General features: G+C 40.7%; 1 protein-coding gene across 1 annotated transcript; it reads left to right on the top strand.

The window, feature by feature from the left end:
- The first annotated feature begins 7,776 nt into the window (after positions 1-7,776).
- On the top strand, positions 7,777-14,906 carry LOC128369593 (KN motif and ankyrin repeat domain-containing protein 4-like). The gene is made up of 9 exons (XM_053330670.1): positions 7,777-7,795; positions 7,896-9,374; positions 10,529-10,604; positions 11,268-11,594; positions 11,757-11,841; positions 12,006-12,225; positions 12,310-12,452; positions 12,932-13,132; positions 14,210-14,906. The coding sequence occupies exons 1-9, from the start codon at positions 7,777-7,779 to the stop codon at positions 14,300-14,302; spliced, it is 2,643 nt and encodes an 880-aa protein (XP_053186645.1). The 3' UTR covers positions 14,303-14,906.
- The last annotated feature ends 1,469 nt before the right edge of the window (positions 14,907-16,375 follow it).

Here is a 16,375-nt window from a genome sequence, read left to right on the forward strand (position 1 = left end):
AAATGTCTACTGTGACAGATCTTAAGGTGGACTGACGTACTTTAAAACTCTTCCATCTGTTTTGTGTTATTTCTTTGACATGCTCACTGAGTCATAGTAGATAAACATATAGACTGATACTGACAAAATGTTAATCAACATAAAACCTCAGTGAACACTTTCCAGCCTCCGAAAACATCACAAGAGATTCCTAAAAAGTGGACCTACCCACTAGCACTATTTAACTTACCTCCAGCTATACTTTCTACCAGAAGGCAGCTTCCACAAGTAATAACAAATGAGAGGAAAATGAATACCCTGCAGCAGGCAAGCCTCATGCCTTATGCATTTCACTTTGTGGGCCTAAACTGTCTATTTGTGTAAGTTAATAAATAACATCTCCTTTTCCAGCTAATGTTTTAAGTAAATTACAAACTGAATTTATATCCCATATTTCCCCTTGAATGTGATGCAACTTTTGGCCAAGTTTTCTGCAGTATGTGGTCAATCCGTCAGCAGTCATTTGGTCCAATAAAGACTGTTTTTTTCTCTCCCTCTCCCTTCCACTCAAACCACAATCCCTCTCGGAGTCAGTTGTCTGCTTGGGTAATGGAAAAGGAGCATTTCTTGCTAATTCTCACTAATTCCTTTTCCATCCATGGTGGGGCACAAGGCAGTGGTTGCAGTTCTGAGTGGTTCTCTCCTATGCCATCATGCCATAGACTCTTCATGAACATCGCCCAGTTTATTTTGATTTAGGGTAGGAATCTCCCAGTTGGGGACTGTAATTCACTATGGCACATAAAATAGTTATACAAGATGGGAAATACATTTCTCTTGGCCTGTGCAAACAAATGGAGCCACTTCCACTCACATACAAATAGAAAGAAACAAGATGGAAAGAAACTAAAGAAAGATTAATTATAATAAACAAACTATATAAACTAACCAAAGGAGAAGGAAAGAAGGAGGATTAAAGAGCAAGAGCCTGCAGCCATGCTAGTGGCTCTGTGAGGCTGTACAGTGGTGTTTTTGGCTAAAGGCTATCATCAGTATACTAACATGCTCACAATGACAATGCTAACATGCTGATGTCTAGCAGGTATAGTGTTCACCAAGTTAAAGGGGACATGCTTTTTGTTATTCTCTATTATTTATATATTGTTTTGATATCAGATGTCTATGATGAACATGGTCAAAGTTGCAAACGTACAGTACAGTATGTAGAAATGCTCCCTGCAAGTCAAAAGCCCAGGCTTCAACCTGCTCTGAATGCTTTATTTTCAATTTTTTTTTCCAGTCTTGCTGAAGAGCCGATTTTTTTGCTAAGGTCTTTCCACGTGTTGTCACATTTCGACTGGATTTTGGCTTAAAAATTTCAGTTGACATTTCAAGTAAAGAAGGAGAAAAGTAGTGATATCCTCTTAGTTTGTTTCATTCATGGTGTGTTGACATATCTTCCAGCTCTAAGGGCAGCTTCTTAGAGCTGGCCAATCAGAACAAACAGGACTCCGCAAGATGGGTCTTAAAGAGACAGGAGCTTAAATAGTGCTAAATAAGGTTTTAAAAAAACAACTTTAAATTATGGAAAATATTCAACTATTAAAATTAGATTAAAACAGATTAAATATATAAACCTGTAAATGTGTATGATGTCACCTTTAACAATCTTATTTTAGCATTCTAGCATGTCAGCATTTACTAATTACTGCAAAACCCAAAGTACAACTGAAGCTGATGGAAATTGCATTAGCAGGTATTTGGACAATTAAAAAATATTGTCCTGTGGTGCAAGATGAAAAAACAGAGAATCATTAAAGTTATCAGAATTCACCCTGAGGGTCTATGAATTGTTAAACCATTTCACTCAAAACCACAAATGTCAACCTCATGGTGGAAATGGAATCCGCGGGGAGCACCAAAGTCATTAGGAGACCTCATCTGGGAACCATTAATGTCTGTACAAAATTTCATGGCAATCCATCCTGTATTTAGATATTTCAGTCAAGACTGATGTAGTTGATTGACAAACAAACTGACATCCTTAGTATCACACTGCTAGCAGGCTAAAAAGCAATCCATTTCTCCACAACAAATTGGGTGGTAAAGAAAAGGTAACCACTAACAGTTGTTACTTGACCGTTGCACAGTGACCTTATGAATAACAAAGGATATAATGCTTTTCTGGCATGATGGTGTTGCCCCAGAGGAAGATGCCGGTAACAGGCTGAAAGAGGATCCATGAGGAATGAGAGGTATGCACTGTGAGAGTTAACCCTCATGGATGGCACCAAGCCCTCTGCTCTCCCCCCTGTTTACTTGATTATAGAGACCCCATAACATCAGATAGAGTTGCACATTCTGTCAGAGGGAGGTCTGCGAAGCACTGCATGGTCACTGAAGTTATCTGAGATGATTATGGATGGTAAACGATAAGGTTACTCCAGTACTTTCTCGACTTCATACCAGATGCTCCATATTTTGACATGTTGTCACTGGGGTCCCAGAAGAGCTGCTGTCCTTCCCAGCACAGCTACACCTCTGGATTCCTATTCGCTGCTGCCTGAAGTAGAGGGTGTGGTTCCTTACGTCTAGCCTCCCACTTATCAGTCTCGTTGGAGAGGACATTCAGTAGGGAGGCATGTTTTCAAGCCCCTCCCCACTCTCTTTTACACACACAAGCAAACCCAGCTTCTGTTATGGCAGGGGCTGCACATTGGCATTTGTCAAACAGTCACGGCATGCCACTCTCCCTGACAGCACCTCCCTGCCCTCTCAGGAGACAGACAGAGAGGCTGAACTGAGCTGAGAGCAGACTGTAGTGGACTGTCTGACAAACACGCCCTCGCATCAGCAAGACAAAGTGGAGGAAACTGCTGAACACATGTCACAAGGTAAGCTCTGATTTAATATTCATCTCATATCTCTCTGCCAGTGGAGAACTGTTGATTTGGATTGTTAATCAAAGCCAAGATGCTGAATGTTGACCTTGAATGTCTTCGATCTGGGAGAATGGCTGATCTAAATTCAGGGTCAGAAAAGCTTTTGACTCTAACGTGATTTAACAAATTGTGTGGAGTGGACCTCTGGGCCTGTGCTGAATACTAATCAGAGTTTTAGGAGAATAACATATTTACATTTTATTACACCTATATTTACACATATTGTACAGCAGTGCACTTGACCAACACACGTCCACGTAAAGACACACGCAGACAGCATACTTTCTACTTTAACCTTTCCATGTTAACATACCATGGCGTCCTTCCTTGCGTGAAGCCCCTGGCAGCTGTTTCATCCTATGAGCTTTGGCTCCACATACCATACAATGAGGCTTAGATGCCACAATGCAAATCTGACTCTGTTGCTGCTGGATTAGGACCAGGACAACTTTAGTGGTCCAAAATCCCAAACAAAAACATACGGATTGAAAAAAGACTACAGATCCTGAGGATTTCTAGGAAGTCTTGTTGCAGACAGTGAGTGAAAAATGTGAGTTTTTGAAGGAGAAAAAAAAGAGGAGACAGATTGAGCAGAAGGGAAAGCTTGAGTCCAAACACTTGGCTTTGGTTTCTAAATCAACTCTGAACAGAAGACAAGGTTTAGAGTTATGCGCTGGAAAACCACTGTCTGTACAGCCAAAAAGCAGAGGAGAGGAATGATTTTTCTGGGAACAGAACATAGGCTGGGAAACATGTAGAATTACATACTGTACAGACTGATGGACAGTGAAAAAGAAAGAGGGACAGTGGGAGAAACTCAGAGATGGGCAAAGTGCATGGTGAAAGCATTGATACACTGTTTTAAATCTCTCTGAAATGTCTCAAATTCAGGATTACATTAATTAGCTCAACTTTTAAAGGGTGTCAACTTTTTAAGTGGTTGGGATTGATAGCTCTTTTACTTTTCTCGTGCAGAGGCTCAAAATTACAATATTAACATCTGTGTTTAGCAGATAAAAAGTTCACTGTTCACTGTGTTAGCATGCTAATATTTGGTAATTAGCACCAAACAAAAGGCACAGCTGAGGCTGATAGGAATGTCATTAGGTTTTCAGGTATTTGGTCATAAACCAAAGCATACTACATTTTTGAGCTGATGAAGTGCTAGATTAAGTGAGGGATCAACTAATTAAAAACTATCCATCCTCAAGATGAATGATTGCACCAAATTTCCCATGCATTCAATAGTTGAGAAACTATTTCACTCAAAACAACAAATGTCTACCTCATGGTGGCGATAGAGGAAGAGGATCACATAAGTCATTAAGATTCTGCTTTTGGGGGCCATGAATGTCTGCACAAAATGTCATGGCAATTCATCAAACAGTTGTTGAGATATTTCTGTCTGCACAAAAGAGGTGGACTGACCAATCGACCAACATCACCATCCCTCTAGAGCCACTGCTGGCATGGCTAAAAATGAGCGGGGCAACCATCTTTGCTGTCATCACCAGTGTCTAAAACACATTTTAAATAACTTCACCCTTGAATTTTAGATACAAAATTATGCCTTTGTCCTCAACTGAGTGTCAGAACTTGTCATTGCTTTAGAAGGATGGACCCTCTTGCATTGAGTTCAAATTTAATCTGTGGCTTTGGTAAAGAATGCTGTGGATGGAGATGTTGTGATTATGAGGTTTTGTGCCGATGCAGGGAGAGTGTAAAAGGCCTGTGTGTGTGTGAAGGGACACACTTACTCAGAGGAGGAGAGCAGCTGTTGTGGGAACAGAGAGGTGAAAGAACTCAAATAAAGCAAAATGGCCACTCAAAGAAACTGTGGCATTCCTGTGAACTAAAATATGACAAGAGCTTTAGCTGGATACAAAGGACGCATTGATTTAAAAAAAACCCAGAAAATATTAAACTCACTTCGATGCTTGACTTTGGATTGAGTTCAGTGTGTGCAGAGGCAGCATTACTGTAGTGCTGTGCAGTATTGTTTGGCTGGGGCCTGTTTGGGGTAAGGCGAATATTTTACGTTTCATTTCTTGGGTTTCCTGTGAGGTGGGCCGACTGCTCCAAGCATAGACAATTAAAACCTGTGCCACGGAAATGTGGAGAAAGTTAGGCAATGACTATTGGGAATTGCCTAACCTTAACTCTGCTATAGTGTTTCCTCTGTGGTAACCTGGCCAAGACATCTATGTCTATATTTAGGTATAAGTAAGAGAGGCCATGAGGGATACAACAGTTGAATCTCATTTGCTTGCCTGGAAGCAAACAATAAATAGTCTAAAAATGTAACTTTTCTGCATCCGAATGCTATACTTTATAATAGGAAATGAGAAATATGCATATTTAGCTTTCTTACTGAGAGTAAGATGGAGAGATCGATACCACTTTGTATCTGTCTGTTAAATATGAAGCTATAGCCAGAAGCCAATCCACTTAGCTTAGCATACACACTGAAAAGAGGGGAAAACAGCTATCCTGGTTTTGCACAATGGGTATAAAAAATCTACCAAATATCACTTCTAAAGCTCACTAGTATGTTATATATATTTGTGTTTAATCTGTACAAAAGCCAAAGAATAAAAACAAGTTGTTATTTTATGGGGGTTGTGAGCTACGTGGAGCCAGGGCTAGGCTAGCTGTTTTCCCCAGATTATTCATTTTTATGCTAACTGTTTTCTGCTGTAACTTGATACCACATATATGTGGTATCAATCTCGGCAAGAAAGCAAATATGTATTTCTCAAAATGTCAATCTATTCTTTTAACTACAGAGAATACATTTTTTCTTTTCATACATTTCTTTAGAATAATCACTCATTTTTCACATAGTAGACATCTAATGTTGACATGAAACTCTTCATGTAAAATTCTTTCCCGGAAATGTTCTGAAGACCAGCCAGCCGCCAGCATTGTGAACTTGATGAAACAGTAAGACTAACAGAGCCAACAGTAAGACTGACTGAAATGTCTGCGGTAACAGGTGCGCTAATGCATACTGCTGATTGACAGAGTCAACAGTGAAAACAGCCTCTGCTTGTAGTCGAACAATAGGCTCTCCTCCTAACCTGAATCCCTTACTAGCTCTGTACACATTTCATCAGAAGAAAATATATGCTATTTTATTGTTTCTCTTCTGGTTATTCTTTCTACCTGGAGGACGTTCAATGAAGCGATCTTCTAACTTGTAAAATGAAGACACATGTCTGGGTCTCCTCTCTTAACATGTACTTTAGCTTTACACCCACATGTATGGGCTAAACATAGACTTGTCAGATTGCGTGCTGAAAGATTCCTCACAACATTGTAAAACCCCACAGGCATAACAACATGTATAGTGTATCAGTTTCAATGTATAACACATTATCAGATGTCTGTAAGGGCAACAGAACAGATAGTGAAAAGGAATTTTACTATGATAGATGCTTTCACCAGACTTAGGAAAACAATATTTAGAAATACAAGAAAAATATCCCCAGTGAGAATGCAGCCTTTGTTGCAAGTTTTTATTTTTTATTTGTTTTTGTGTTAGGCTGCTTGTGTTCAGACAACATATAACTTGTCTTAAATGAAAATAATCATCTCAATGAAAAGTAACATATAACACAAAATACAAGATGTGGTCGTGTGTGTGCATATGTAACAAGTATCCTTAAGTTCCAATGTATCTGTATATAAAATTTAAATAGTGTTTAAATTTTAAGCTCACGAAAATGTGCACATCCCTGTCTGTAATTTGCAGATTTGCTGTTTATTGCTGGCCATCAGAGAGTGTGTGAATGGTGGAGGTCAAAATTCCCAGCAGGGCCATTTGGTGGTGTTTGTCTGTTTACTGCATAGCTGACATTGTTTGGGGCTGCGGCTCGGTGGCTGCGGCGCCTCAAGAGGACAGCGAGCTGCCACAGGGGCTGGTGGTCAGGAGAGGGGAGGAAAAACATGGGACGAGGTGAGGAAGGAAGAGAGAGACACCATGAGAGTGAGGGAGGGAGCAAAATTACTATATAGAGTACAGGCTACAGTATGTACTCTACTGAATATAGACTGTATACAGCAAAGTTGTAAGAAAAAAGAAGCAGCGGATCAAAAGGTCAGAAGTGCAGTCAAATGTGAGAGTTTATTAAAAGTAGACCAGTGATCTCAGACAAGAGTGTAGATCAACTACTGTAGGAGGCATGGAGCAAGACGAGGGGAAAGCAGTGAGTCAGACAATGGTTGTCTGTATTTATGTCTGTAGGAGTATTTTTTTTCTGCTGGCCATAGCTGCTGGGCTAAACAGCCTAAAGTTATTTTCAGATCTCATCCTGGATGGCAGGGCTGTAATCAAGTGAACATCAGGCCTGCCACTGTTGGATAACAGCAACTTCATGCGTGGAAGAAATGAAGCAGGGAAAGGGTGAGAAAAAACAGAAGTCTTTGAGAGAAGAGCAGAATGAGAGGGAAGAAGAGAGAGAAAGCACTTCAGTGTAACTTGATGTTTGTGTTTTGTGCTTTGTGCTACATGTGGGAGAATGGATAAGAGGCAGATTGTTAATAAAGTACAAAAATGTACTATTGCTGTTTAGAATTATTTCCTATTTGGTCATGAAATTAAAACTGAGTCCCAAAATTACCACAGCTGAATTGGATGTCACCACCAAAGTTAATCTGGCTTGACCCCATCAAAATCATGAACATGTTCATTATTTTATTACATAACCAATCAATAACCACTTCTTCCTCTTGTAAAAATGCCCTATCATGTATTTTATATGTGTTGTTGAATTTTTAATTTTGCTTGTTTTGTTAGATACAAAACACCCAACCAGATAATGTGACAACAAATTGGAACATTAAAGACAGCAACATGATGGAAGGACAAAATGGTAAGAAGGTCCCAAACATGAAAAATAATTGTACTAACTTTAATGTTATATCAGACTTGCGTGTGCTATAGATTCTAAACTGCTGTTTTAATATTTACAGGCAATATCTCACCTCATAAAACAACCGAGAATGGAATTAAAAGAAAGCCCCCTTACTCAGTGGAAACTCCCTATGGTTTTCAACTTGACCTGGACTTCCTGAAATATGTAGATGACATAGAGAAAGGCAACACCATAAAAAGAGTCCCCATCCAGCGCCGAAGCAAGGGCCCACGGGCCAGCACTCTTCCCAGGCACCTTAACCCTTCTGGGTTTGGCTACCGCCCGAGCGCTTGGGGATCTACTGGAGCTCTTGCCCCCAGGTCCCGACTGTCAGACGGCCATCATCATGGCTACTCTTCCTGGGCATATGATAACAGGTCGTCACTTTCTCCGACAGGTCTAAAATCTCTGGCAGAAATGGATGCTAGAATCAGGGAGTTTGATGAGCAACCCTTGGGTGAACACATCCGACCTCATCTTCTCCGTGCCTCCAGTCTGCCTCTCACAGTATTACTGAGACAGGGATCAGAGTCCACAGATGACCCTGGCAGCCTCCGAAGTTCAAGAGATCACCTTTGTGGAGGAAACACCTCCTGCGAAGACGTCTTCCACTCCTCAGACAGCCCTCGTGCCCAAGACTGCTCAGGGCTGTTGAGGCGCCTGACAGAGGCACTGGAACGTGTGGGGGAGCTGGAGATGGAGGTGCGGGTCATTCCAGAGCTCCGGGCTCACATTTGCATACTTCAGGAGGAAAAAGAAAGGCTCCGTCTGGGCCTGAATCCACATATCCAACCTCCATCCATGAACGGGACAACAGACCCTTGCATCTCCTCCCACTACAGCACTGTGGACATCAAAAGGCCTCAACCTGAAAGTCATATCATGTTTCCTAGAGATCACAGCCAAGACGTCTCTAATCCTACACATGAGTGGAGGACTAGTACAGATTTGGATGAGCTGCTGACCGTGACATCCCTACAAGCCAAGGTAGCTGTGCTGGAGCAGAAGCTTCATGAGACTGGACTGGAACTCAAGAGGGTCTCAGGGCTGCTTAAGGAGCAGCAGGACGAGAGCAGAAAGAAAGATGAGAACATTGACCACCTTACTAGGAATCCTGGGGTGTGGGTCCGTGCAGAGAGGGTAGTGGTAAACCAGGATGGAGATGAGGTGATGGTGAGATCAAGAAGTCCTAATGCATTTACTGTCACCAGAAGTGTTACCGCAAATGGACAAGGAAATCAGCATCATGACTGCATTGTCCCTTCTATGGAAAGGAGTCCACTATTGTCCGTGGAACGTTCTGAGGGTATGGACACAGCAATGGTCGTTCACCACATAAAGAAGATCAAGAGGCTCCTGGATCAGCAGTGGGAGTATTTGTGTGCAGACAGCACATCGGCCGAGGGGGGTAAACCACTGCAGCACCAGGACCCTAAAGTCAACTCCCTACAGCAGGAGATGATGGGACTTGTCGACATCCTCACCTCCTACTACACTCAACACGGACATAGTGACGGAGAGAAAATTCTAGATGAAGGTATTACAGTCCACAGAATGACCATCGTATCAATGACATGATTAATAAATGCCTGTGTAGCACTGCAAGAAGAAATGTGTTGGTCACATTTTGTCAGGGGTACCTCCAGAGTCAACCAAAACAAACTGTAGTTAACAAAGAAGTATTCACTATTAGGACTTATATCTCACATATAGGACAGGCTAATTAGCTTAGCCAATCTCAGCACACTGAGGTCTTCATGCACATGTTCAACCACACAACATCAGCCTGAGGAATGAGAATGAATCATACTGTTAAATCAAACATAGCCTCCAGCTAATTCAACTGTTTATGATTTAGGTCACTAGTTTGTAAGTAAGGCCATTCTTAAGGTTGTAAAAGGAGGGTGAGTCAGTTACTAAACACCTTTAAAGCACATTTTGAAATTTTTAAATCTAGTTTTCACTCTTGTGAGTTGAAGTAAAAACAGGAGTCACAGGAGACAAAGTGAACGAGGAGCAGTCTTGCTGTTGCCCCATAAGATTAAAAGTGGTTATTTACATTTCAATGAGAGATAATCCAGCATGCAGCATTTATGTCTGCGTCACAGAACAGAAATTACTCCCACAGTTACAGCACAAACATCTATGGCAACTCAACAGCTGTATCAACACATGAGTAAGGGCAAGTTCATGTGTGGACTTTGGCAGTTGTAGAAAAGCCACAGTCTCATTTAAATTTCAATTATGAAACACTGTATGTCTTCAAAGAGTTGCTGAATGTGTTTAAAATTGTATCCACACATTTTGTCTAACACCACAGAAGTCTTGCCAAAATGAACAGATTTTATTTTGCTGGAAGTTTAAAGAAAATACTGATTTTTTAAAAACTATTTAGTAGTGGCTTCATCATGATGCACAAATTCCATTTTTGTAGTTTTCTTTCATTGAATCGCTTCTTTATCAACGTAAGCAATTTAGACTAAATATGTGTTCAGGGTATCAAATTACGCAATTAAAAAATATTAGCATTTCTTAGAGTCGGTTAACAGAGCATTACACTATAGCTTTGAGAAATGGCAGTATATAAAACAGAAAATTAACCATAGTGAATATGTATTTCAAAAGGAGCATATACTGTGTTCAGCTGTGTTTTCATATATTTCACATCCTCTGTGTTTATTCTTTCTGTAGCCCATAAATCCACCATGAAGACAGGCGGATGTGTCTGGATGTCAGAAAACCTACACCCTGGAGGTGTTAATGAAGGGTTAGTAAATAACTCTCAGCCTTTTGAAACCCTCAGAGTTATGATTATTGGTTAAATTATTGTTTATAGCCATAGCCAACTAACTTCTTTAAGCTATAGTTTGCATTGTTCTGACCGAGAAAAACATCATTATTTAAGAACGAAAGATGAATGCTTCTCCTTTTAAAATTGTCAATTTGAGGAAAGTGTTGACTCCCACGGCCCAGTAAATGACTCAGGGGATCAGGGTATTTTTGGCTTTGCAATACTTCTATAGGCCTATATTAGTCCTCTATGAGTCCACAAAGTCAGACCACTCTTGAAAATTAAACAATGCCAAGCTTTGAAGGTTTAAAAGGACTGGCCTAAGTAACTATTGATTGAATTATCCTGGATCATACAACATGAATTATGCATCAGAAATCTCTTGTTCCTAAATGAGCCAACTTGTGGACAATGCCAGCTACTAGTTTTATGTCAAGTTTCATGTCAATGTGGTGAACTGTTTTAAAACTTTTTAATTGGAAGATCCCACTTTCAGACATTCATACAGACCTCTTTCACTACTTTACTACACATCACATAATGATCATAAAACAGATTCACATAGTCATTTGCCAACACTTGGATAGCAGACTCTCTCAATTTTTTTGCCCTGCTGTCCTTTCTTTAATTATTTTAAAGACGCAAAACAACCACAAGTGGAAATCTCCTTGGGCAGGACTCTGTGAAGCGGAGCGTTCATGGTGATTGGGAGCAGAAGGAGGGCAGCATCAGCCCTCGGGAGATGGCTTCTGCCCAGGTGGATGCAGACCCAGGGAAGAGAGGGATGGAGGGGGTGAGGCAAATGAGCCCAGACAGACAGATGATATCAGGAGGAACAGGATCAGGGTGGACAGATGGAGGCGTAGCGTCTGTGCAAGCTCCAGAGAAAATGGCCAAGGCAAAACTGCAGCCTCTAGGAGAACAGATGGAGGGCTACTCTGGCTCCGAAACAACCACCAGGGGCAGGTGAGAGGACCAGAACAGAAGACTTGTCAGTGTTTGTTTGGAGATGCTAATTGTTGTGTTTACACCTCAGGGAATATGTTTTTATTTCATCTTTTTCAGTGCTGTGAGGCCTAATTTACCCTTTTCTCTCTTTCTATGATACACACATGCACCTTCTTCTAGGGAGACAGTAAGTGCAGAATTTGTGATTGCCTGTCAGTTCCTCAATGATCACATGGAAAACATGGAGAACCCCAGCGATGACATGGTGTGTAGTCATTATTCTTTGACAGACAATTTTTGACTTTAATGAAGCTGCTTATGTTAACAAAATGTATACCTCTAGTAAAAATGAAGCACTGTGTTGCCCTAATCCATTTCAGAAAGCTTCATCCAATATTGTTATTATTCCTGTGTTCCTCTATGTTCCAGAGGAAGGCCCTTGTTGTGCTGTTTCAGAACTGGTTTGGTGCGGCAGCAGAGGAGGGTTCAGTGGCCGACAGGGTGGCCATGTATCTGAGAGAAGTGAAGAAGGCAACACCTGCACTGTTGGCCTTCATGATCAACCTGGCTGACGACAACGGCAACACAGTCCTGCATTACAGTGTGTCCCACTGCAACTACAGTATTGTCAGCCTGATACTGGACACAGGTACTCTTCAGATCAGAACTGAATTTGAACTGAATTTACTCAGTCGCTTACAAATTATTTGTGTTGTAAATCTCTGCACCACAGGTGTGAGTGACATTAACCTTCAGAACAATGCTGGCTACACAGCAGTGATGCTAGCCTCACTGACAGCCCCAGATGGCCCTGGTGGCATGGAGGTGGTCCGCAGACTCATGGAGCAGGGCAACATTAACATTCACTCCAGCCAGGTACAATGACTAATGTTCACTGTTCAAATGTAACATAAGTAATTAAAAGGGTGAGCTTATTTGTTTTCCAGATGTTAAGTAGTAAATTTCACTAATGATACACATAAAAACTGTGGGGGGGGGGTTGAAATGTGTGAGCATTTAGCAGACAGAATGGGTCTAACAAAATATATTGTGACAAATGGAGGACCCAGTGTTTTTTCAAGGTAATCAATGCTAGGGACTAAGAGTCACAATATGTCTATCTTTAAAAAAATGTGTCTCTTGTGAGCCCCAAAATTTCATAAAAGTTGATAATGAATTTCTGAAGTGTCCTTTAAAGCACACTTTGGCATGACATTGCACCTCAAAATGCAATGTGTTGAAATAAGATGAACAGAATCTACTGTAAATATGGGCCAAATTCACAGTGAGAGAAGTGTTTTTTCACCAATCTCTATTCTTTTTCTCTGTCCTATCATTTGTCCCTGTCCACACAGACTGGCCAGACAGCTTTGCACCTGGCGGTGAGACATGGGCGAGTTGTGATGGTTCGCCTGCTGCTGAGCTGTGGGGCTGACGCTAACATGCAGGACAGCCAGGGAACCACGGCCCTGATGTTCGCATCTGAGAAAGGCTACACACACATTGCAAGGCTGCTGCTGGAGAGGAGCCAGTGCGACCTCACCCTGACTGACAAGGTGATACAGCACATGTGACCTTTTAGAAAGATTTTGTGCTATTGGTTCACAGTTTGCAGAGAGTTTGTCAGATATACAGTACCTGTCAAAAGTTTGGACACACTTTCTCTTTCAAGTGAATGGAAACTTTTGACTGGTACAGTATATCTCCCTTTCAGAGCAAACAGAGCTAAACCCTTCAGAGTTCATTTACTGAACAGAGAGACTGAATGACTCACAGCTCACGTGGGCATACAGTATGTTTGTCCTTTAATACTTTGACCAAAGAAGCAACATCATATTACAGAGAATAGTTCTCACTTCATTTGTGTGAGAGCAGGTTAACAGTTGTCTCATACTTGGTCATAATTGTTCCTTTGGTGGTAATTATACCACATTAATCACAGTTAATAGGAAAATCACTTTTAATACACAAGAATTGGCACAACTGCCATTAAATTGATTTTCAGGAGTTCACAAGATGACTCCTACTCCATTTCTTTTGTGAAATCCTGTAATATTTGTTAACAAAATTGCATATCTACTTCTGTATCCACATAAATGAACACAAAAAAGAGCTTAGATGTATGAAAGCACAAATGTTTTGACTCACTGTATGTGGATGTGGGTGGACTGACAGTCTGGATGTAGCAGAATGGAGCTTTTCTCAGGATTAATCAGAGCTACAGTGAAGACAAATCTCCCTGGGCTAAGATGAGCTAATCCGCTAACAGTACCTTATCTGCCAAGTCTGGAAGAGGAGGCAGGGAAGAGAGCAGAGGATGCATATGTATATTCTAGTTTTGACCAAATCTGCCTTTAAAGTGCAGTTTAAGAGAACAAAAATGTCCATTAAACTCAGACTTCCTACTCTGATTCACCTTGACACAAGATTGAGACTAGACTAAAAACTGAAAATTCAACCTTGCACATAGATTTTTTATTTAATCTTTCTTAGGATCCTAAATGCTGCACCTTGAAATTATTTGCATGAAAGAGATACAGGTGTTTGGCACACTTGTGTCCAGTGTGTATATAAGACTATAAGATTTGTGACTTGATCCTAATTTCTTGTTGTGCTTTCTTTCTGTACTCCAGCGTGGTCGAACTGCACTCTCTATCACCATGCAAGGTTCCCACACTGATACAGCCGCCCTGCTGCAGGCCCACGCTAAAGCTCGAGCTCTGTAGTGGTGGAAAAATGGAAAAGAAGACCTATGATCCTTTCACGTGCTATCTCTCGCAGGCACTTCAAAACCCAGTTTAGTATTGACGCTACGTGCTTGGATTGAGCTCTCGCTTTCGTGATACTGTTACGGAATTCTGGGCTTCTGCAAATCAGCATAAGCTTGAAATATTTTGTAAGAAGACATCAGTGAGTGTTTGTTATGATTACTGATGCAATATACAGTAAATGTGCTGTGCTCTTTTGTCTTTACTGTTGATGTTCATAGTTATGTCTGATCTTTGCACATCCAAGTAGCAGCTTTGCTCTGCAAACTATGCAATGAAAAAGATATTTATTACAAGACTTTTATGTATTGGTCATGAATATGAGATTCAAAAGTCAGTACTTATAATTACATTTTCAAAATTACAGATATGTTGATGTTTTTAAAGGGAATTTAAAGTGTTTCACTCTTTTCAGCAGCTGAGCACTTTAAAAAAATGCTTGTGAAATACATTAAGAAATGCTGCATATTAAGCAGTTGAAAGAAAGACACATTTTTGGAGACAGTAAACTACCCTTTTAATTTCACCCCCTAGAAAATGCTATTTTGATGTTTGTTTTTAATAAAATGATTAGAAATGGATGATATTGTGTTGTTTTGAACAAGCAAACATATGGCATTTCATCGAGAACTCATTTATCAGCTTTGTTGCTGTAGTGACAAACCTGACCAGTAGGTGGCACAGCTCCTCCATCCCACTGTCGCTGCAGCCAAATCAAACATATACAGAAAGCAACAACATACATAAATCTGGAATTCCAAACTGATCTTATCCAAGGGATTAGATCTAATCCCTTTCAAGTGTGACATACAATTATAGACATGACACCCACCGAATTGCACTAATTCCACTGTGAGAGAGGACACAATAAGATTCACCTGTATGGTAGTTGGAATGGCCTAGTCGGGCATGAAAGCAGATGTGTTGGAGTGGCCTTTGTTCTCATGACCCCCTATGGAACACTAAGGGGCAGAGCTTTAGTTTTATGCCGAGGACTGGAGATTACATTTGTGAGATAAGACAAAAAATAAAAAAAGGATTGACAGTAGAGATGGGGAGGAGGCTGGATTTCTATCTGACAGAGCAAAGCCACCTCATTTCCCCTGAGGATTTTTCCAGCCTGGCTGACTGTCTGTCCTGCTGCTGTAATGACCCTGAGCAAATATATCCTCAGAAGGAGAGTTGGATAGACGCAGATGGAATCAGCTCCTTTTCTATCCATCAAGTGTCACAGATCATATATTAGCACTTTAATAAAGTGATACAGGTATGAAATTCAGTATGCAAATAAAACATTATTTGTTTTGTATAAGCAAAGGCAAAAAGATCTTTCCACAAATATTTATACACTATTACACTCAATCCAGCCTTAATGCCAAAGTGAATAAAAGTGTTTATCTTTGTGCACCAATGTATGACTCTTATTTTGTCTGCTGCAGGCGACGCTGGACTAATAAAAGATACATATTACATAATATCCTAATGGTGTGGGGTACAACAGGGAGGATGGATTTAAAGGCATTCAGCTTCAGTCTAATAATGATAATGGACTGGATTTATCTACCCCTGTTTTTACATCTGCTGATGAATCACTTAGACAGTGGATGAATACAAAATGATGAAGTCAGTGGATCCTCAATAATCTGTTAAAACAGCTTCAGGTTCACATTAAACTGAGATGTAGCTTTTGAAAATGAAACACATCTTGCTTGGTGTGGTATGACCAAGCAGCAACTACCATGGTCAAATGTGGAAGAAGGCCGACCCTAAAGTGCATTGCCATTGACTGACCATTTGAAATGCATCAATTTCTCTCTACATGCTTCTTTATTTAGTCGATGGCTGTGTCTGAAATCACTCACTCATTCCCTACTCCCTATTCACTACATAGGGAGTCCAACATAGTGGACTATATAGGGAGCTCATCAGCAGAAAGAAAAAAAGCACTTTCGGACACTACTCAGGTGCCGTTAATTACATCAGTGCAATACATGATGGTAAATATTGCTTGGTTAGTGACCATCAGTTGTA

This window comes from Scomber japonicus, chromosome 12 (genome assembly GCF_027409825.1).
Source record: "Scomber japonicus isolate fScoJap1 chromosome 12, fScoJap1.pri, whole genome shotgun sequence".
Lineage (NCBI taxonomy): Eukaryota > Metazoa > Chordata > Actinopteri > Scombriformes > Scombridae > Scomber > Scomber japonicus.

Coding starts and splice junctions, on each gene's coding strand:
- LOC128369593 (XM_053330670.1), top strand. Junction 10,605..11,267: donor CCTGGAGGTGTTAATGAAGG/GTTAGTAAATAA, acceptor ATTATTTTAAAG/ACGCAAAACAACCACAAGTG. Junction 12,453..12,931: donor TTAACATTCACTCCAGCCAG/GTACAATGACTA, acceptor CTGTCCACACAG/ACTGGCCAGACAGCTTTGCA.